At 41.9% G+C, this 23,315-nt stretch overlaps 1 protein-coding gene and 1 pseudogene across 5 annotated transcripts in view; one reads left to right on the top strand and one right to left on the bottom strand.

Annotated features, from left to right (window-relative positions):
• pcnx1 (pecanex 1) overlaps positions 1-23,315 on the bottom strand; it is a 450,027-nt gene that overhangs the window by 65,621 nt on the left and 361,091 nt on the right. For all 5 annotated transcript variants that reach the window (XM_072486041.1, XM_072486049.1, XM_072486025.1 and 2 more), the window contains 6 exons: positions 19,896-19,954; positions 14,954-15,169; positions 12,304-12,557; positions 8,067-8,297; positions 6,689-6,789; positions 2,184-2,334 (listed from right to left, as the gene is read on the bottom strand). In XM_072486041.1, coding sequence (XP_072342142.1) covers positions 2,184-2,334; positions 6,689-6,789; positions 8,067-8,297; positions 12,304-12,557; positions 14,954-15,169; positions 19,896-19,954 — 1,012 coding nt within the window. The remainder of the gene's footprint in view (positions 1-2,183; positions 2,335-6,688; positions 6,790-8,066; positions 8,298-12,303; positions 12,558-14,953; positions 15,170-19,895; positions 19,955-23,315) is intronic.
• LOC140407864 (iron-sulfur cluster assembly 1 homolog, mitochondrial pseudogene) lies at positions 8,574-9,002 on the top strand (annotated as a pseudogene).

Here is a 23,315-nt window from a genome sequence, read left to right as displayed (position 1 = left end):
GGCCCTTCTGAATCTCTCCCCTCTCACCTTAAACCTATGCCCTCTAGTTTTAGACAGGGTTAGTGCAGCCAAATCTCACCCACTGAGTATTACAGAACTAAGGCAGGTAGATAAGAGTTCAAGATACAGATCGGACATGATCTAACTAAATAGCAGGATGGATTTGAAGGGTTGAAAGGCCACCTCCCATTCTTGAGTTCACTGTTTGAAGCACTATGCAATTTTGATGTGTCAAAGAACTATACAACTACAAGTATTCTTATGCTATTAATCCATAAAATGGTTAGCCAAGCAATTAGCAAATATACAAAAGAAACACATCATCTCAAACTATAATACTGTATTATGGCAACCATGTTGCATAAAACTGCCTGAACAATTACCTTCAAGATTAGTACGGGAAACATACTGCAGATAGCCATACAGTATGGAATTCAGCGGCAGAATTGTGTACTTATACATGAATAGTTAATTAATACAGCTTTTAAAAATGAAGCCGTAACGTACAACATGGGCTTTACATGTATGCTAGATAGCAGAGGCAATAAGCTACACTCAGAACAAAGTCATCCAACAAATGATAATCAGGGTCAAATCCAGGAGACTCCAGAACTATCCACATCCTCAAAGATGGGGCCCAGCACAGTCGTGTAAAAGACCAGGCTGAAGCAATTCTCTCTTATGGGAGGTACGGTGGTCACCCGGTGAACCTCAAACTTTAATGAGAATGGGGCGGTGGGAGGGCAGCTGTCAAACAGGTTGGCTTCGGTTTTCATTGTTGCTGGATTAAATTCCTGCAATTTACTGACGAACAGCACTGAGGAAGTAGCTTTACAAAGTGGACTGCAGCAGTTCAAGAAAAGGCTCAAATCCACCTTCTCAAGGAAGGCAGCTCAGATACCTCATTTGTGCGTAAGCTGTGTTCAATCTGAACCAAATATGCAAGTGGATCACAAAACTCTGCTGTGAAGCTCACCATCTTAACACTTTAGGGCTGGATTAGCACACTGGGCTAAATGGGCTTAAAGCAGGCCAGCAGCACGGTTCAATTCCTGTACCAGCCTCCCCGAACAGGCGGCGGAATGTGGCGACTAGGGGCTTTTCACAGTAACTTCATTTGAAGCCTACTTGTGACAATAAGCGATTTTCATTTCATTTTCACTCCAGGAGCTAAAGCCTGCGATCCAGAAATAAAGGAGATTATCCCAACACATCACGAGTGAGGATGAGCTTGTTTCCACTCTGAATGTCATATGGAGACCTTGCTTCAATTTGTGGGATAATCCAAAACTCGGGGCCATGAGTGAAAGCTAGTTGCTAATAAATTCAATAAGGAAACAAGAAATGCATTTACTCACAGTGGTTAGAATGTGGAACTCACTAGCCCAGGTCGAAGCAAGAAGCTTAGAAGCTTTCAAAAGGAAACTAGGCAAATACATGGGACAAAGGAAAATAGAACACGGTGCTAAAAAGTTGAGATGAGGCACATGGAATGGGAAGAGACTTATTTAAAAAAAAAATATTTTGAGCACCCAATTCTTTTCCCCCCCCAATTAAGTGGCAATTTAGCGTGGCCAATCCACCTAGCCTGCATATCTTAGGGTAGACACGGGGCCAGGATCGAGCCAGGGTCCTCGGTGCCATGAGGCAGCAGTGATAACCATTACAGCATCATGCCGCTTCTCGGGAGAGACTCGTATGGAATATAACACCAGCACAGATGAATTCAGCTGAATGTTCGGTTTGTGTGATCTCACCAATTTATAACCCGGTGCTTTTGTCATCACGATGCTTAATGTTAGCTTCCACTGAGATTTGTAACCAATAAATAGTGTTTAGTACATGGCCCGTGCTCTGGTTTCTTCCTTGTTGATTCAGCAAGAAATATTTAACTCACTCACTCAACAGATTGAAGTTACACTCATCAAGGTTTAGTAAATTAAGTGTATTTCAATCTGAACCGGTTAGTTTAAAAATGCTGCATAAACTGTATTAGATATCATTCATCCCTAAACCTCCATTAGGCGGTAAAACGTCAGACAGTTCCTCAGTAACTAGGAAGATATTAGTGATTTGTCAGGTTCCTCATTTTATATTTGCCAAATAACTAAATCCCAGCATTCTAATCAGTCTGTGGACAACTGGTGGAAACTTTTTATACAGCTCAAAAGTGGTTATTTTACCTGATGAAGTTTAAGGGACATTCGTATTCCAGGAACTACCACTTTTCGCAGCAGTTCCATATCAGCAAATATCCACTCGTCTCGCACAGAGGAAATTCGAAAATCTCCCTTGAATAGCGCATGGAGGCCATACAGAAAGGACTCTAGATTACTGAAAGGAAACATGTTAGCTATTAATCATGTCAAAGATAAACTGCAAAAAGTGCTCACCATCAATAAATCCCAAGACTTTAAGGTTTTAATTACAAAGCATTGAAGTACCAATATATTCAGCACCAAAGAGTGACTCAATTCCTCCTTCCTGTTAAACTCCTCATCTCAGCTTCAACTTTGTGCAGAGCCCATAAAAACAAGACTACTCTTGCATTCCTCCAGGAAGCTATACGTCTGCCTTATACTAACCAATACTGACTTTGCGGGAGAAGAGGGGTGGATTGATAACTGAATGCAGAGTAATACAAATGGAAGGTAAAGGACAGGTATTTGGGAATATTTATATTTCAAAAATTATTGCTGATAACACAGTTGAGATAACAGACGAGGTCAAGTTGCAAAGTTTGGCAAGTATTAAAAGAAACAAAAACAAAGCAGGTTCATCAGGATTGAAAAATAGTTATAAAGATTTAGAATGCACCTTTTCTGCATGTAAAGGCTCTCCGAATTCCAGGGGCAATGTCTAAGAAGTGGCACTAGGTGAATTGATCCATCAGAGGCTAGCACAGATGTGATGGGCTTAATGGCCTCCTTCTGTGCTACAATTAGTTTTTGTATGTTTCTAAGTGCTTTTCTTTTGGAGCCCAAGCAAAATCCTTGCAGATGACTATTAATCTGATTATATTAACCATACTTTCTCTTAACAAATTTCACAGATCTGGTGGGCAATTGTAACATTGTGTTTCTATCTCAAATTACTATTTTTCCACCACAGGTCATAAAAGAGAGATAAACGAACCAATCGGTTATGTAAATTGCTTTGATGTGGACTTTTAAAATACAGCAGAAATTCAACAGTGACAACATGAATATGTGTAAAGTTATATCTGTTGTATATTCGTAGTGTTTTTAGCGTTTCCTCACAAGCAGCCTTGTAGCTGAACAGAACGTTCAGAGAACGATTGCATGATGTTGGTCGTTTATGTGGGAAAACAGCCAGCCTAACATCATAGCCTGTAGTGTTAACGTCTTCCAAATGAAGCTCCACATTTTGGTTCAACTTCCAAGACTTGCACTCAATCTTGAATCCTCCACAATACCAAGACCAGCCTCACATAAGTATTTTAGTGTATGTTTCGTTAGAAATAAGCTTATTCGTCGCAGACAGCGATATGTGCCTCTGTTAACTTCCTGCAGGTAATCCTGCAGAAATGTTCCCATGGAAGAGACTGTACATTGACAATTTGTGATAGAATCAATCTCCAAAGTAGAAAAATCTCAACTGAGACGCTATTCCAATCACTAGAGAAACTCTAATCTAAGACAACCCTATGTACGATAAGCAAGAAATAATAGTGAGCATATTCCCAATGTTCCTTTTGTGTGAACTTCAATAAAAGTCATTAAATCTTTGTTTTATTTTTTATCTGGCATTGACTTCTGTCCATTTTTTACAGCCTTATTTACCCGTGGTCCTATTTTTATTGATTTGTGTATTTCTACCTATAGATCCCTTTGCTCGAATATCCTATTCCCGATTGTCCAGGTTTATGTGGCATCCTTATTTGTCTCACCAACATATATCACCTGAAACTCAATTCATTTGCCAATTACAAGCCCATTCTGCATATTTATTAAAATGTTCCTGTATTTTGAAGCATTATTCTGTTTTATCAGCAAAAACTTGGTATCATTCACTTTCTGAAATGGAAATTGTATTGAATACATTTTTTTAAAAAGAGTTCTTTAAGGATGTAGCAAACAGGATGAATAAAGGGAAACCAATAATTGCGGTATATTTAGATTTCTAAAAGGTATCCAAAAGGTGCCACATAAAGTGGTATTACACAAGATAAGAAGAGCTTGTAGTTTGCGGATAAAATATTAGCATGGGTAGAAGATTGGCTAATGAACAGAAAACAGAGTGTCATGAAAAATGGGTCATTTTCAGGTAGCAAACTGTTAACTAGTAGAGTGCCACAGGGATCAATGGTAGGACTTCAATTATTTACAACTATATTAATGACTTTGATGAATGGACCGAGTTCACTGAAGCCAAATTTGCTGATGATACAAAGATAGGTAAGAAAGCAAGTTGTGAGGAGGTCACAAAGAGTCTGGAAAGGGATACAGATAGGTTACGTGCATGGGCAAAACTTTGGCAGATGGAGTATAATGAAGGAAATGTGAGGATGTCCACCTTGTTGGGAAGAACAGAAAAACGGAGTATTATTTATATGGAGAGACTGCAGGATTCTACAGAACAGAGGGATCTGAATGTCCTCATACACAAATCATAACAAGTTAGCATCCAGACACAGTAAGTAATTAGAAAGGCAAATGGAATGTTTGCCTTTATTGCTAGGGAGATTGAGTATGAATGTAGGGAAGTAATGTACAACCTTACAGGGTTTTGGTGAAGTTACACCTAGAATATTGCATCAAGTTTTGGTCTCCTTTTTTGAAGAGGGATATACTTGCATTGGATGGATTTCAAAGAAAGTTTCACTAGGTATGGATTCCTGCGATCAAATAGAGGTTTATCTTGAGGAAAGTTCAAGTAGGTTGGGCTTATCTTCACTGGAATTTAATTTGAAACATGTAAAATCTTGAGGGGTCTTGACTGGGTAGACGCTGAAAGGCTTTTTCCCGTTGTGGGGATATCGAGAACTGAGGCACAGATTCAAAATAATAGGACTCCATTTCAGATAGAAATGAGAAGGAGGGGCAGCACGGTGGCGCAGTGGTTAGCACTGCAGTCTCACGACACCGAGGTCCCAGTTCGATCCCGGCTCTGGGTCACTGTCCGTGTGGAGTTTGCACATTCTCCCTGTGTTTGAATGGGTTTCGCCCCCACAACCCAAAGATGTGCAGGGTAGGTGAATTAGCCATACTAACTTGCCCCTTAATTGGAAAAAATGAATTGGGTACTCTAAATTGTTTTTTTTTTTTTTTTTAAATGAGGAGGAATTTCTTCTTCTAGAGGGTTATAAATCTTTGGAATTCTCTACCCCAAAGAGCAATGGAGGTTGAATCATTGAACCCATTAAAGGTTGAGATAAATAGATTTTTGATCCACAAGGGAGCCGAGAGTTACAGCGTGGGAAGGGGTGGGGGAGTGCGTGAGAAGTCAGGAATGTGGTGTTAAAATAACAATCCGCTCACAGGTCAGCCATCAAATCTTCTTGAATGGCAAAGTAAGCTTGAGGGGTCAAATGATCTACTCTTGCTCCTATTTCTTATATTTCATGTTTTCCCGCAAATTCTTAAATTGCATTTTTGATTCCAGAGTCCAAATCGTTAATATAAATGGTGAAGAACAATGGTTCCCTGTGGAACACCGCTTCCCATCATTTGATCTTCTGAGTCGTTATCCACAGAATCCATCATGCTACAAGTAAACCAGTCTGCCTCCTGTTTCCTGACCTCACATGCTCTGACCTTAATAGTAAGTCTACAATGTGGCATCTCATCGAAGGCTTTTTCAAAATACAAATATATTGCTGCCTGTGTATGTTTTCTGTTACTTCTCAAAATAAATCAATAAGTTTGATAGAGCATGATCCTTCCTTAAAAAATTCATGCCGCCGACTCTATTATAGTTTCATTTTGGAGCTGGCACGGTGGCTAGCACTGCTGCCTCACGGCGCTGAGGACCTGGGTTCGATCCCGGCCATGGGTCACTGTCCGTGTGGAGTTTGCACATTCGCCCTGTGTTTGCGTGGGTCTCACTCCCACAGCCCAAAGATGTGCAGGGTAGATGGATTGGCCACACTAAATTGCCCCTGAATTGGAAAGAAATAATTGAGTACTCTAAATGTATAAAAAATAAATTATAGTTTCATTTTCACATGTTTTTTCTTTGCATCTTTGATTAACTATCTCATTATCTTTCCTACCGCTGACTTCAAGCTAACTGATCTATAATTTCCTGGACTTATTCTATCTCCGTTTTTAAATATAGGAACAACATTGGCAGACTGCCAGTCCTCTGGCTTGGATTCTCTTCTAATGAATTGTCATTTATATGTAATTGAACCTCTGCTATCTCTCCTTTAACTTGTTTTAATATCTGAAATTTATTAGTAGTTCACGTGACTGTCTTGATTCCTAATTACCACATTTGTAAACAAGCCAAGGAATAGTTACTAAAAGTTATAACCCTGCTGGTTGGTGAACCTGATCAAATATTTATCAGCACAGCTACTATCTGATGCAAGTGCTTTAAATCTCCAGTAATTAAAGTATCAACTTTTTTAAAATCCTGAATACAGAACAATGCATTTTGTTGGCATAATCCCAGCACTGACGTGCAATCTAATATTCTTTCATTGGTCAAACTGAGTGAGTACCTGGACATGTGATGGGAAGCTGTTCCAAGAGCTCTCCTGCCCAGCACACTGAGCCCATAGCACAGAATCACCAATGCAGGTTCTCGGTCTGAAGATAAAGGCTGAAATTTAAAAACAAAAAAACCATCAGAATGTGCATTTTATAAATTCAGCCCATCACTGCCTCATTCAGCTAGTTAACTCTATCAGCATGGAGCTTTTTAATCATCAGGAATCATTAACATGAGGTGAAAAGAAAAGGTAGAATTACATTTCAGTCTCACAACAGGGAGTCCAATTTTGAGCTACATCCTGCTGGAACATGCAGACTCCCTCATGAAATTATTAAAAGGCAATTTAAAACTAAAATATGCATATCAATACTGTATGTATTGCACTGGTTTTATGTTGCTTAACATAATGTTGCACAACTACCTACCTACATATTTTCTATAAAGTAATGAAAGTAAAGCTTTGAACCTTCCTATTCCGTTTTATATCTGTACTTTAGCTTAAGAACTGTTATTTTTGGAGCCATTTTGTAAATTTTATAGAAACATCTCTTAATCTTAAGATGGCAAGATGAAACAAATACAGTTCACAAAGACTTCAGGAAAAACATAGTTTTTTAAATTTCCCTATTAGTCACACATGCTGGCCAATGGATTCTGTATGCTGCAATCATATAATATAATATTTCCCGCAGTAATCAACCAAATTCGAGATCCACTACTATGGTGCAGGTCTACTAGTTTCTGCACACAAGATACATCCCAAACCAGCTGAACTAGAAATTTGTTTTGGGTGTTGAAACTCATCTAATGAATTCACGTTGAGTTCAAAACGCCACTGGGTGTAAAACTCAAGTCTTCGGAAAATGATTCCGATATTGATGTAACAGAGGTCAATTTAGTCACTTCGGAACATTTCTAATCATGAAATGATCATGCCATCTTGCACTTCTGCTGACGAGAAACATTTTTAAATTGACTGAACAATCGTCTGGAGGGAAGTATAATTTGCACTCGGACTTAGAAATAGATTTGAAGATCTATAACCACCTCACACTTTGTACACTGCTCTGCTATGGTTAGTATGTACTGTGGCTTATCCAGTGGATCATACACATGAAGGAATTGACTAGGCATATAGTAGAGAATCATATGAGATGTGACCTTGTGTCCAGCGAATATAAAATGATAGCATTGTACAGCCTGAAGGAGGCTATTTGGCCCACTAAGTCTACGCTGTTCCTTCAAAGAGAAATCTATTTACTCCCAATCCCTGGTTATGTCCCCATGTACCTGCAATTTTTTCTCCTTCAAGTATTAATTGAATTTTCTTTTGAAAGCTACTATTGGATCTATTTCCATAACACACCAGATGCTGCTTCTAATACCTTTTCTCTTCGAGAGGCACAGTACTGGATCCAATTGAGATAAACCCCACAGAAACTCTCTCTTGATACTCCAGCCAATCTGTGATCATAGTCCTCATCGATGTTCGGATTAAAGGTGGGATCCACATCCACATAATTTTGGCTGGTACATGCTCGAAGCCCATCCTGCATGGTTTCATTGGCAAGCCATTCCTCTAGCTTGGGAGAACTTGTTACATAGAATAAAATACTCTGGGTGTGTACATGAAGAGAGAGAGAATGAAGACAATAAAAATTATATATGAGTAACCTTTCCTACAAATAACATTCCCTTGAACTTACATAGAACATTACAGCTCAGTACAGGCCCTTCGGCCCTCGATGTTGCCCCGACCTGTGAAACCACTCTAAAGCCCATCTACACTATTCCCTTACCGTCCATATGTCTATCCTTAATTACATTAACCTGGTCATTCTTGACATCAGCAAGTTCGACATCATATTCATTCCACACGCACTCTCGACAATATGTCCGGCTCCATATTGAGAGCCTCTGTTAGAGCTGTCAGTGCCAGGAGACGGCTGATTCCCACCAGAGCAGAGCTTATTTTGACTCCTTTAGCTGTTAATAAAATTAAACAGCTGCTTCGGCAGGAGTTCGAACTAGAGGATGCAATAGTCTGTCTTATACTTTAGAATACACAAAAGAGAAAAGAGAATCAGATGAAGAAGTAATCCAGGATGGTGTTCGAATATTCTTTGAAAAGAAGGCACAGTTGACACTTTTAGGAACAGAAATGCACTATACTGAAAATAAGCTTGCTGGTGAATTTGTATTCCACAATCCTAACATCAAAGGAACCTGTGGCTGTGGAGAAAGTTGTCACGTTTAACTGAAACCAACAGTTTAAAATGAACACGAATGTGGCATTGTTGTGTTGAGGCACTGACATTTCATTGAGGCCATTGAGTGTAGCTGAATCTTTGTTTTAATGAGTTTTAAAGAGGAAAGCAAGTGAAAATGCTTCTCTGGTATTTTGGCACTAACAATAGATTTTTTTCTTGGTGGGAAACTTTGCACAAGGGGTGATGGTGTAAGATGATGTCATTTTTTTCTGTTCAATCAGGATATAATGGATAATCTCAAGTTTGTGTAACTGAAGTGTTAGCTATAAATGTTGTGGCTGATTCAGATAAATACAACATCCCTTTTCTCATCTGAAGAGAAATAAGTTATTGGATTTGATATCCTTGTCTTCAATAGAATCATTGAATAATAGAATCATATCATAGAATTTACATTGCAGAAGGAGGCCATTCGGCCCATCGAGTCTGCACCGGCCCTTGGAAAGAGCACCCCACTTAAGGCCAGACCTCCATCCTTTCCCCGAAAACCCACCTAATCTTTTGGGCACTAAGGGCAATTTATAATGGCCAATCCACCTAACCTGCACATCTTTGGCCTGTGGGAGGAAACCGGAGCACCCGGAAGAAACCCACGCAGACACGGGGAGAACGTGCAGACTCCGCACAGACAGTGACCCAAGTCAGAATCAAACCTGGGACCCTGGAGCTGTGAAGCAATTGTGCTAACCACTATGCTACCATGCTGCCCTAAGTATTGCACTGGCCACAAATATATTTATGGCCAATACAAACTGTGCCAAAAACAGATTTTTTAAAACATATAAAATAAAAGGCTTATTTCAGCCCTTTTATTTAAAAAAAAAACCATTCATTCCACACAAACTCAGCAATATCTTTTTGGGCTTGCCCTAGCTTTGAAATTATTTTCTCCCCTTCTTTCCCAGATGGTTCTCGTTATCCAACCCACTGGCTGGTTCAACCTTCACTCAAGTCTCTGCAAATTGTCAACAGCAAGAGGGTGAATATGGCCTGAGGGACAAATTTCTGAGATGAGTGCTTGGCCTCTTCTTGGTGCTCCTTCACAGTAGCACAGCTGAACTTATGAACCCAGTAAATGGAGAACCAGTTGACTTGGCACACACCCTACTGCTCAGCAGAGCTGTATTGACACTGCAACAGCAAATTATAATTCTGTTCCTGAATGCAAACAAAATGTAAAAGTAATTGCTAAAACAAAATATAGGTTACAAAGTTTCCATCTCCTGACACAATTGCTCAGAAATTATGTCATTTCATTTTTTTACTGCATATTTTCACACTAGGGAAACAAACCAAGAAAATCAGTACTCAAGGAAGCACTCCCGTTTGAGAGCTGACTGGTGGTGATTTTACCTGAGGGTCACACCTGAGGTGAGGGGCAAGGTTGAGAAGCAGGGCCTTCATGAATAATCTCAGCCGGTATGGGAATTGAACACACGCTGTTGGCGTCACTCCACATCATAAACCAGCTATCCAGTCAACTGAGCTAACCGACGTAAGATTATATTAAATATCTAAAAATTCACTATTTACTCTCATTGCTTCTATTACATTTGTAGTTGCTAGCTCCTTTAAGGGATGTTCTTGGAGGGAGGAATCATGCAACCCACTAGTCCAATCAGGGACAGAGTTTGGATTTCACTGGGGCATGTTGGGATGTATCCCAGCAGTTGGGCCCTCGAACTGAGTATGTAAAGACCGTTTTTAAGCACGCTGCAAATATTTGTTCACAGTTGTAATAAATCGTGTTTTTATAAGTTAACTGGTGGAACCAATTCTTGAAGTTATTACAACATTTTTATTATTTTATTTGGAAAATTCTTTTAGTGGTCAATAAGAAAGAAATTTCAACACTTTCCCACTGTCACTTAGCATCAGCATCAAGCTGATCCAGGATTCAGTAGAGCATGGTGTAATGCAGAATAAATCTCTGGGCCGCTGACATTACAGAATTGTTCGAGTGTTGAAGTTGCCTTGGTTTTTTGAACCAAGAGATAAGTAGCACATGTGAAAGATATGGGGTGAAATTCTCCGTTATCGGCGCGATGTCCGCCGACCGGCGCCACAAATGGCGCAAATCAGTCGGGCATCGTGCCGCCCCAAAGGTGCGGAATCCTCCGCCTCTTGGGGGGCCCAGCCCTAACCTTGAGGGGCTAGGTCTGCGCCGGACTGATTTCCGCCCCGCCAGCTGGCGGAAAAGGCCTTTGGTGCCCCGCCAGCTGGCGCGGAAATGACATTGCCTGGCGGCGCATGCGCAGGAGCGTTAGCGGCCGCTCACGGCCTCCCCACGCATGCGCTGTGGAGGGAGTCTCTTCCGCCTCCGCCATGGTGGAGACCGTGGCGAAGGCGGAAGGAAAAGAGTGCCCCCACGGCACAGGCCCGCCCGCGGATCAGTGGGCCCCGATCGCAGGCCAGATCGCCCTGCGCCCCCCCCCCCCCCCCCAGGACCCCGGAGCCGCCTTGTCCCGCCGGTAAGAGAGGTGGTTTAATCCACGCCGGCGGGACAAGCATCCTAGCAGCGGGAATTCGGCCCATCCGGGCCAGAGAATCGCGGGGGATGCGGCCCGCCAACCAGCACGGCGCGATTCCCGCCCCCACCGAATCTCCGGTGCCGGAGAATTCGGCAACCGGCGGGGGTGGGATTCACGCCAGCCCCCGGCGATTCTCCGACTCGGCGGGGGGGGGTCGGAGAATCTCGCCTTTGGGGTGGATTCTTTGGTCCCCCAGCTGCGTGTTTCTTGGCGACGAGCCACTCGCCAACGGCGGGATTCTCCACTCCCGTTACTTGTCAATGGGATTTCCAATTGAAGCCACCCCATGCCGCCGGGAAACCCACAGGCATGAATGTACTGCTGGCGAGAACAGTGAATCCCAACAGCCGGAGAATTCCGATCATGGTCTAAATTTAGTTGGCTTTTTGGGCACCAAATTCCACAGATGCAGGATTTTAGTCCCCCATCCTACATTCCAGCAGAAAATCCCATAAAGTATAGGAACTCCAAAAGGTGTTTTTTTGTGGCTTCTACATACTATTGACTAGCAAGGTTGTAATTATATCACTAAAAATAATTAAGGAAAGGCCTCAACTCAAGAGTGTAGTTTTCACCTCTGTCCATCTTTTCTGAAGGCTAAAGGGAACGGGACAGTGTTCCATGCTTAGGTAGCTATTCTGCACTTGGGACTTTCAACACTCTCTAACTAGGTGATGGGCATTAAAACCAACCTTGCTTCAATCCCTACCCAATGACAAGACACATACTTGCTTTAAAGGGATAATATTATGTGTTAAGCCATTCAATCAGACATTAATGTAGCCGAGGCAACTATCTGCAGAATGTGAGAAAAAATTTACCTTCACATAGTAAGTTGTGAGGATCTTTCGCAGGTCAAACACCTGCAGCATGGATGCAGCACTGTTGTCCGTAATGCTGTAGCCCTCTAGTACATACTTGGTGACCAGAACCTCCCAAGCGAGCCAGCGCTGACCGAAAGCAGCATTAAAAGACAACATGTGAGGAATGTGACCTGGTTCGCAACAGCAGAATCCCTCATCTTCCTCAACTCCTTCCGTGATTGCTTCCACCTCCCGCTGTTGACAGTACGTGCCTGCAACGAAAGAGGGACAATCAAGGTTGTAATTATATCATTAAAAATAATTAAGAAAAGGCCTAAACTCAAGAGTGTAGTTTTCACCTCTGTCCATCTTTTCCGAAGGCTAAAGGGAACCGGACAGTGTTCCATGCTTAGGTGGCTATTCTGCACTTGGGACTTTCAACACTCTTTTACTAGGTGATGGGCATTAAAACCAAACTTGCTTCAATCCCTACCCAATGACAAGACACATACTTGCTTTAAAGAATCACTGGATAGAAATTATTAGCCCTAGCCGACTATCCCCTTACCTTTTCTTGAAGCCAATTACTCAAGCTGAAATGAGGTAACCTGGAACTGAACCTGACAATTTGTGCTCTGATTGGCGCGATGCTGTCTTATTCATTCCAAGCATTACAACTGTAGCTTTACATACTTGTTTGCAAAAAAGTTATTTATTTTGCTAGTTGACATGATTTACTCTGTCAGGCTGGATCTAGCATGGATTCTGGATGTGGATTCAAGCCCCTCTCCAGAGATATTAACACAGAACTGCCTGGATTATGCTTTTAGCAACAAAAGGATGGCCGTCGCGACAGCTGCTCATAGAGTTTTCACACATTTGTCAGCAGATATTTCCTCTATTCTGGCATCTTTTGCAGCACGGTACCCTCTGCAAAAACCAGATTAACAGTAAGGCTGTTGGAGAATCCTCACTGCAACACGTGGAGTCTAAACCAGAAAGCATGACACAGGAAATATAAACTAGATTTTAACACAGCAGCAAGTGAAATAAAAAACTGGGAAATACAGATGGAATTAAAGGAGAGATAAAACCGGACAGAAAAAGTAAACACAATGCATTGGTGGAGGGGTGATGACACCTTCCCCCTTATCGAAGTCGTCCCACCTGGCAACATCTTCCATCACTTGCCCTGGCAAGACTGTCACAGTGGTGATTATCACCAGATAGAACATACAGTGCAGAAGGAGGCCATTCAGCCCATCAAGACTGCACTGACCCACTTAAGCCTTCACTTCCACCCTATCCCCGTAACCCAATAACCCCATCTAACCTTATTGCTCACTACGGGCAACTTATCATGGCCAAACCACCTAACCTGCACGTCTTTGGACTGTGGGAGGAAACCGGAGTACCCGGAGGAAACCCACACAGACACGGGGAGAACGGGCAGACTCCGCACAGACAGTGACCGAGCGGGGAAACGAACCTGGGACCCTGGCGTTGTGAAGCTACAGTGCTATTCACTTGTGCTACCGTGCTGCCCCGTTGACACCTTGGCTTGACCCTCTATTCCTCTGACACTTTTTCCTCACATCGCTTGCCCCGGAGCCTCTCACCTTGTTCCACTCCCTCACCTCTTTCAAAACCATTGTTCTGTAACACCCTCCAAAGTACAATAAAGGTTTACAACCAAAATATCTTCAACACGTCCCTCACACACTTTGCACCAAACGACTTTCATCCTCTATGATTTCACCCTCCATCTTCTAAGGGCAACACAATTGGTTTCCAGCTCCACAAATTGTGTGCGCATATGGTGTGAAACAGGCAGTCAGGGTTACCAGTCTTAATTGTTATTCAGTTACTCCAAGATAGAAAGTATGTGTACATTTTTGCATGCACATGTGCAGATATGTGTTTGAAAAATAGAGAGATATAGTCAAGATCGGTCTCAACTATGATTACTCCCTCCTCTCCCCCTTATTGAGCAGCACTCAGGGACTTGGATGGGCAGCACAGTGGCTACACTGTTGCATCACAGTGCCAGGGACCTAGGTTCAATTCCGGCCTCAGGTGGCGGTCTGTGTGGAGTTTGCATTTTCTCTTCTCGTCTGCGTGGGTTTCCTCTGTGTGCTCCGGTTTCCTCCCACAGTCCAAAGATGTGCAGGTTAGGTGAATTGGCCATGCTAATATCACCTAAAAGCTCGGTGGGGTTACGGGGATAGGAGCGGGGGATTGGGCCTAGGTAGGGTTCCCTATTGGAGCAAGGGTCGGTGCAGACTCAATGTGCCTAATGGCCTTCTTCTGCATTGTAGGAATTCTATGATTCTATTTGATCTCACACAAGATTAACGGTCACTGGTACCAGAGGGGGCCTCATAATTGACAGAACTGTACCCATTACAGCCGGTTGAAAAGATCCAAGAAAAATTCGAGAACAGAAAGGAATGGCCACTTTGCCCCATTCACAAAGAATTGTTTTCCTCAAGGTCAATATCAAAATTGCAATATTCATTTCATACAAAGTAGACAGTTCAAAGAAAAAAGGATAAATGAATAGAACGGATTTATGTATGCCAAGTTTTAAAATGAGACAGAAAGCCTTAGAATCAAACAAATTGAAAACATTTTTGACTTGCATTAAATGAAATGCAAAGGTCCTCACCTCTGAACTCCAGGCCCCGGAGCTGGTAGGTGACTAAGCCATTTCCTATTTCTATAAGGTGAACCAGTGCATTGAGGTAGTCGGAGGCGAGAATGAAGCAATCCCCAGTATTGAAGTTGCCCCAGCGTCCCAACATCAAATCCCCACAGAGGCTGTGCTGCAGAGATCTCGTCAAATGCTCGTAGAAGATGGAATTCAAATTGTTGTCATCCGAGCCTACAAAACATTAAAAAAACATTAAATGCATCGAATAGCAGGCTTGTCTCGAGTTTTTGAAAGCGCTTTAAATTTGTAATGATTCTATCATTACAACCTTTTTAATCACCAGGATACAGCGTTCCACCACTGATAATGATCCTGACACTAGGATTACGCTATGGGCACCCACGAGCCCTGGTTATATCTGCCTTTTTGTGGGGTATGTGGAACATTCATTTTGCCAGTTCTACTCAGGCTCCCTCCCACAACTCTTTTTGCAGTACATTAATGATAGTTATCAGTGCCACTTTGTACTCTTGTCTAGACCTGGAAAAATGAATCAATGCGACTTATAATTTCCACCCCTCTCTCACCTTCATATGGCAATCTCTGTCACTTCCCTCCCTTCCTTGACTTCTGTCTCCATTTCTGGTGATAGACTGTCTACCAATATCCATTATAAACCTGATTCCCACAGCTACCTCAACTACAACTCCTCACACCCAGCTTCCTGGATGGACCCCATTCCATTCTCCAAGGCTCTCCGTCTCCACCAGTCTGTTCCAATGCTGCTACCTTTCAAAATGGGCTTTTAAAAAAATAATCTTTATCGTCACAAGTAGGCTTACATTAACACTGAAATGAAGTTACTGTGAAAGGCCCCTAGTCGCCACATTCTGGGAAACAGAAGGAGAATTCAGAATGTCCAAATTACCTAACAGCAAGTCTTTCGGGACTTGTGGGAGGTAATCGGAGCACCTGGAGGAAACCCAAGCAGACCCGTCTTCCTTTTTCCTCAGCGGAGAAATACCATCCCCGCACGGTAGCAGCGGTTAGTACTATTGCTTCACAGTGCCAGGGTCCCAGGTTCGATTCTCAGCTTGGGTCACTGTCTGTGCGGAGTCTGCACGTTCACGCGGTGTCTGCGTGGGTTTACTCCGGACGCTCCGGTTTCATCCCACAAAGTCCCAAAAGACGTGTTTGTTAGGTGAATTGGACATTCTAAATTATCCCTCGGTGTACTCGAACAGGTGCCAGAGTGTGGCGACTAGAGGACTTTCACAGTAACTTCATTGCAATGTTAATGTTAGCCTACTTGTGACACTAATAAAGACTAATAAAGATTATTATTACTGTGGTTGACAGGGCCCTCACTCCCTCAGTGTCTGACCCACTTCCGTCCTCACCCTTTCCCCTTCCTCCCAATGCCCTTGTCCTCACTTCCCAGTTGCTGTGTTGGGTATTAACTGTCTCCACATTATTGGTCCAGGCGTGACTGGATTACTAGTCCATTCATATGACCATAATGCTATTGTACTCTAACCAGGCAACTTGTTTCAACAATGAGAATTGTATGACTGGATACAGTATGGAACAGAATAAAACTGTCTTTATTCCCCTCCTCAAATGCTTCTTAGCCCCTATATCACAAAAGCACAGTTCAATCTAATTTTCTCATTTCTTGCACCAGTAATCTTTGCAAACCGAGGTTAGCTATCAATACTACACCAACTGCAATTCTGACTAGAAATTGCACTTGAATTGTTCAAATTCATTTCAATTGATACTGTAAAAGCTTTCAGAGAGCAGAGGCTTTCAGTAAATCAACCTGGGCTGAATTTGAACTCAGCGGTGAAGTAAAAATGTGCTGATCAACTGCATCATCCAAGCCTCTTTATGGAGATATTATATTTTACTGCTCACCATGTGTTTATGTTTGGAAGCTTTATTGTTGGTCATTTATGGCATCTGAATTGGGATTTTTAAATTTGTAATTTAAAGATTATTTGCATTAAAAATTTGCATAAAAAATGATTTGGAAAACGTTTTTCCAGTGGTTCAGTGAAGACACAACAAAACGCCTAGCATTGCAGTGCAGTGATATCATAGTGATAGCCAAAATTTTTCCATTGTTGATATTGGCGATGATCCACCTCATGGGAACCTGAACGCCCAAGCTGAAATATACCATCAAGCTGTAAACAATCCCCAATGTAAAGAACGGGGTCTTTTGCTCCAGCCAAATATTACAAAACATGCACTATATAATCACAGGGTTAACCAAAATACATTCAAACTCTTTATTAAAGGTTCTGGAATGCTATTTATGGGCCTGGCACCAATCCTTTCAAATTGAACATGCCAAAACTTGCAAAAGCATTGTTTTTCTTCCAAGCTTCCGATTGCCCACAGAAAGCATACTATCAAACAAGGTTAATTAATGAGCTTACACAACTTTAAAAATGAAACGACAGAAAAGAATATTGTCATATATATTTGTAGAATACCTTTAATGTAATAAAACATCCCAAGGCACTTCAGAGTATTATAAGCAAAATGTGTCACCAATCCATACAAGTGGCATTAGGTCAGATGTCCAAAAGCCTGACTGAAGGGATAGGTTTTATGAAGTGTCTTAAAGGAAGAGAGGTATAGGGTGTGGGGGGATAGGGAGTGAATTCGAGAGAGCCGAGGGAACTGAAGAGACAGCCACCAATTGTGGAGCAATTAAAATGGGGGATGCTCAAGATGCCAAAATGAGATGAGCGTAGATATCTCCGAGGGTTGTGGGTTGGAGGAAATGACAAAGATAGGGAGTGATGAAGCAATGGCAAGATTTGAAAACAATTATGAGAATTTTAAGATTGAGGCATTGCTTAAATGGGAGCCAATGGTAGGTCAATGAGCACAGGGGTGATGGATGAACAGGGCTTGATGCGGACTATGTGTCTGCTAAAGATGTAGTAAAGGAGTTGTAAAAGAGTGATTATTGATTTTAACGACTTACTTGGTTACAGATAAAGGTCTAATGGAATTGTGTTTTGATTGTTGGAGATTCCCTGGAGTGTAAGTAATTTATGAGGGAGTGCTGTTTAGTCCTAGAGAAGCAGGTCAAAGAACTTAGTGGCATACAGACTGTAGTTTTCCAATCTGTTATAGGATTTTAAGTTGAACAGCTGTTTTGCCAAATGCTGTTAGGTTGAGCAGACGTGTACTTGATCTGCTCTTGAAAGGAACACTCTCCAAAGGTCTCCACACAGCTAAGTAAGGAAACCTGTTCTGTCAATTTTACTTATCAGTGGCATTTGAACTGTATTGGGTTGTTTAATTGGAATTAGTGGTAGGTGTAATCAGTAAATTACCAAGTTTTCACCTTTTATTTAAAAACTGTTTAACTGATCATTGTAAAGCTATAATTGTTTAACTGATCATTGTAAAGCTATTTCTTTGATGTTAATGTGGTTAATTCTGTGTTTAAAGTTTGTTTTAACATAAATGATAGCTGTTGGTCAAAGTCATCACTCCTGGAGTGAAGTATCCTTTCCTCACAGTTTTACAAATTAAACAAAATTGTTTTGGGGTTCTCGTCCAGTATCCTAACAAACGTTGAGGTCCGGTAGCCTCACATTTGACAAGGTTGTGTCATCTCATTCGTTATTCCCCCATGAGTGGAAGTCCTTTCTTTGTATCCACCCTTTTGTATCCTGTAACCTTTAAAACACCACATGATATCACTTATCTGTTTAAATGCCAATTCAATCTCCAGCAACTTAATTTGCCTAAGCTATGTTGTGCTGCTGTTCATTGCTGGCACTGGTGCAGTACCAGTACAATGTCTGGAGTGAAGTAGACAATCGTTGCATGGTTGTGCCGCCTGCTTATAGCTCCTCTGGGAACTCTGCCCAGTGTAATCCATAGGGAAAGCGAGCTCTACCAATATTATAAAGTAAAATAAATTAAAGAACAGTAAAGTAAATATTTGAGACTGCTCCACTGCAACCTTTATCAACATGTTAGTTTTAGGTGAGCAATTTAAGAAGCAGAAAAAATTATTGATGCAAATAATTGAGCTGAACCGAATTGAAGATCTAGTCTGAATACTTTATGATTTTACCTTGTAAACTGGCACACTCACTGCTCACCTTGAGCGAACATCTTGACAAAGGGAAAAGTCAGTGGTGAAGTTGCAAGTGTTGAAGTAAAACAGGATTTGAGAAAGAACTGGTAGGGTCGAATTTAATGCCCCCCACCAGTGAGTTTCCAGCACCTACCTAGCTCTGACTAATTAAATCCTGGGTGGGATGGCTTGTGGACGGCCTTCCTACCAACGCATTGACTGAGGCCCTTAAGTGGGATATTAATTCTCACTTCGGGGCCTCATCCTGCTGCCGAGGAGTTGCCAATGGGAAGCCCAAAAGACAAATCCTGTTGAGTTTGCTTGCGTGCTTCAGGTGGGTGTCTCTCGTTGTCAGGCACTCAGTGCCTGAAAGAGGGACCCAGCATCTGCAAGAGGTGAGGAGGCCCCCTCTCCCACCTTAACTTACCTTTGGCATTGGGTCATTCTTTGATCCTGGGCCTCTGTTGGGAGCATTATGGCAGCAGCCACCTTTCCTGCTGATTGGTCGGCAGCTCACAGGGGGAGGGATGGAGGGGGTTGAATTTCCACTTGTAGGATCTGTAATCCATAGGGAAAGCTTAAATTTGGCCACATAACTGCCTGATGGGAACAGATGGGCCTACACTAAGGGACATGATGCGAGATCCCCATTGCAAACATTAAATTCTGCCTGTAGTGTGAGACTGAAACCAGGCCTTACAAGGTTAAATTAGGAGGACAATCTGCATATACTTGGCTTGAATTCTCCTTTTTTCATACAAGACTAAGGGATGATATGACCATGGTGACGATTTTACCGGATTAATTGATCACATAAATTTCTACAAAAAGAAATTCATATCTCACCTGGGTTTCTGTCAAGCTGAGAAGCCAATCTGGTATTTGAATGATCCACTCGCTTTGTGCTGGAAAATAAATTGAAAATTTGACACAGCACACAAAATGAAATTGCAACGACACATTTCAAATCATCAAGAGTGATAAGGGTGCACGGTCAGGAGGGTACGGGTGCATACTCAGGAGAGGGTACGGGTGCACCATCAGGAGAGGGTAGGGTGCACCGTCAGGATCTCACTTGCTCTTTTTTTATTCATGGGATGTGGGTGTCGCTGGCTGGACCAGCATTTACTGCTCCTCCCCGAGGGCAATTACACATTGTTGTGTAGGCCAGGCCAGGTAAGGATGACAGATTTCCTTCCCTAAAGGGCATTAATGAACCAGATTAATTTTTACAGCGATCAACATGGTCGTCATTAGACATTTAATCAGATTTTTTATTGAATTCAAATTCCACCATCTGCCCTGGCAGGATTTGAACCCATGTTCCCAGAGCATTACCCCGAGTCTCTGGATTACTAGTCCAGTGACAATACCACTACGCCACTGCCATGTCTAGGGGCTGGTAATAGAAAGGTGTTTGGTGATAGAGAAGTGAAGGGAGTAGAATCTGGCCTTTCATCTCTGATGCTGGGTTTCAAATCCATTTGAAAGCGATTAATTGAAAGTCTCCTCTCCCCGTTAGCTATAAGTATGGGTCCAAAAAGAAATAGATAAAAGCAAATTACTGCCGATGCTGGAATCTGAACCAAAAACAGAAAATACTGGACAATCTCAAAGTCTGACACCATATGTGGCGAGAGAAGGGAACTAACGTTTCGAGTCCGGATGACTCTTTGTCAAAACACCAAAAAGAAATAGGTTTGGGTCGTTTCAATGTGGCACCTGGTAGTTACATTTTGACAGAACAAAAAAAAAGTTCTCTTTTTCTCACAAATTGGCAATCTCACTTAAATCACAGGATGGCTTGTGTGGGAAATAAGGAAAACTCATTTGGGGTTATCTTCTGGGGTGACAACTAGTGTACAATGTCTGAGCAGAGTAAAGGAAGCTTTATTTTGTATCTCTCTGCGCTAAAGTTACCTTGAAAATTCTTAGTACAGACAGCGCATACCTGAAATGGGAAACGTTGATTCCCCAGTAAGACTACACTTGAAAAAATAACTTCTTTTGGCATGTGTAGGAGGAGCTCCAGTCTTCTGCAGTGCTCTGTTGTACCTCAACATCCAGAGATCTAATATTATTAGCCTAATGTTAACCTATTTCCTGTAGATCCCACAATCTACCACCTGCAGATATGTTATCGGTCAAAATCCGAGGCTGAATGGCATAAAGAGACATTGGAACAGGTGACCAAAGGCTTTGTCAAATGACTAGGTTTTAAGGTGCAAATTAAAAAAGAGAGGAAGAGTTAGCAAGGCAGAAAAATTCAGGGAGGAAAATCTAGAATTTGAGTACTGAGCATTTGAGGACACAGGCAATGGTGGAGTGATGTTAAAGGGAGGCAGTGGCGTAGTGGTATTGTCTCTGGACTGTAATCTAGAGACCCAGAGTCATGCCCTGGGGACCTGGGTTCGATTCCCGCCATGGCAGATGGTGAAATTTGAATTCAATTTTAAAAATCTGGAATTAAAAGTCTAAAGGTGATCATGAAACCATTATCATAAAAACCATCTGGTTCACTAATGTCCTTTCGGGAAATAAATCTGTCGCCCTTACCTGGTCTGGCCTACATGTGACTCCAGATCCAAAGTGATGTGGTTGACTGTTAAATGCCTTCATGAATAGGCCCTAAATGCCGGCCCAGCCAGCAACACCCACATCCCATGAACGAATAAAATAAAATAAAAATTGGGGATGCAGTAAGAGACCAGAATTGCAGGAGTGCAAATATCTCTGCAGGTTGTAGGGGCTGGGAGAGATTGCACAGAAAAGTGGTTAAGCCACAAGAGGATTTGAACAAGAAGGTGAGAATTTTGAAATTGTGCAATTGCCAAACAGTGACAATGGGTGAGCAGACCATAAGACGTAGGAGAAGTAGGTCATTTGGCCCATCGAGTCTGCTCTGCCATTCAATGAGATCATGGTTGATCTGATATAATTGCCAATCTCACATTCTGCCTTATCCCCATAACGCTTGATTCACTTATTGATTAAAATTCTGTCTACTTCGGCCTTGAACATACTTAACAACCAGCCTCTACAGCTCTCTGCGGTAAAGAACTCCACAGATTTATTACCCTCAGAGAAGAAATTCCTCCTCATCTCTGTCTTAAATTGACCCCTTACTCTGAGATTATGCCCTCTGGTCCTAGACTCTCCCACAAGAGGAAACATCCTCTCAACATCTACCCTGCCAAGCCCCCTGAGAATCCCTGCATGTCTCAGTAAGGTTGCCCCTCATTCTTCTAAACTCCAATTAGTACAAGCCCAACTTACTTAACCTCCCCTCCTAAGAAAATCCCTTCTTAACTGGATCAACCTAGTGAACCTTCTCTGGACTGCCTCCAATGCCAGTATATTCTTCCTTAGATAACGGGGCGAAAACTGTTCATAATATTCCTGGTGTGATCGAACTAGTGTCTTGTATATTTTCAGGAGGACTTCTCTATTTTTATACTCCATCCCCTTTGAAATAAAAGCGAACATTTTGTTTCCCTTCCCTCGTGCATAATTCACAAATGGCTAATATGCTGATTTTGCATGTTAGCTATTTGTGATTTATGCATGAGGACCCACAAATCCCCCTGTGCTGCAGTTTTCTGCAGTCTTTTGCCATTTAAATAATATTCGGCGGCTTCATTCTTCCTACCAAAGTGCATAACTTCACATTTTCCTACATTATATTCCATCTATCAAGTTTTGCCCACTCACCTATCTATATCCCTCTGTAGACTGTGTAATCGGCAAATTTGGCAATAGTGCATTCACTTCCCTCAACCCACTTCCCTCAACCAAGTTATAGGTTGCCATCCTGAAAATGCTCATCTTATCCCAACTGTTCTATCAGTCAGCCTAGCTAATCATTTATCCATGCTAATATACTGCTTCCAACAGCATGGGCTCTGTAGTCTTGTGATACCTTACTGAATGCTTTTTTGAAATTCAAATATATTACATCTGCTAGTTCCCCTTCATCTACCCTGCTCATTACCATCTCAAAGAATTCTAATAAATTTGTCAGGTATGATTTCCCCTTCATGAAGCCATGCTGATATTATGCATTTCTAAATGCTCTGATATTACATCCTTTATTATGAACTCGAACATTTTCCCATTGGCAGAAGTTAAGCTAGTTACTTGTTTTATGTTCCCCTCCTTTTTTTGAATAATATTGGCAGTTTTCCAATCCTCTGGCACTATTCCAGAACGTAAGGATTCTTGGAAGATTACTACCAGCACATCCACTATCTCTGTAGCTATCTCCTT

Source organism: Scyliorhinus torazame, chromosome 2, assembly GCF_047496885.1.
Source record: "Scyliorhinus torazame isolate Kashiwa2021f chromosome 2, sScyTor2.1, whole genome shotgun sequence".
In the NCBI taxonomy this organism is placed as follows: domain Eukaryota; kingdom Metazoa; phylum Chordata; class Chondrichthyes; order Carcharhiniformes; family Scyliorhinidae; genus Scyliorhinus; species Scyliorhinus torazame.
This window is presented reverse-complemented; position numbering and strand designations above follow the sequence as displayed.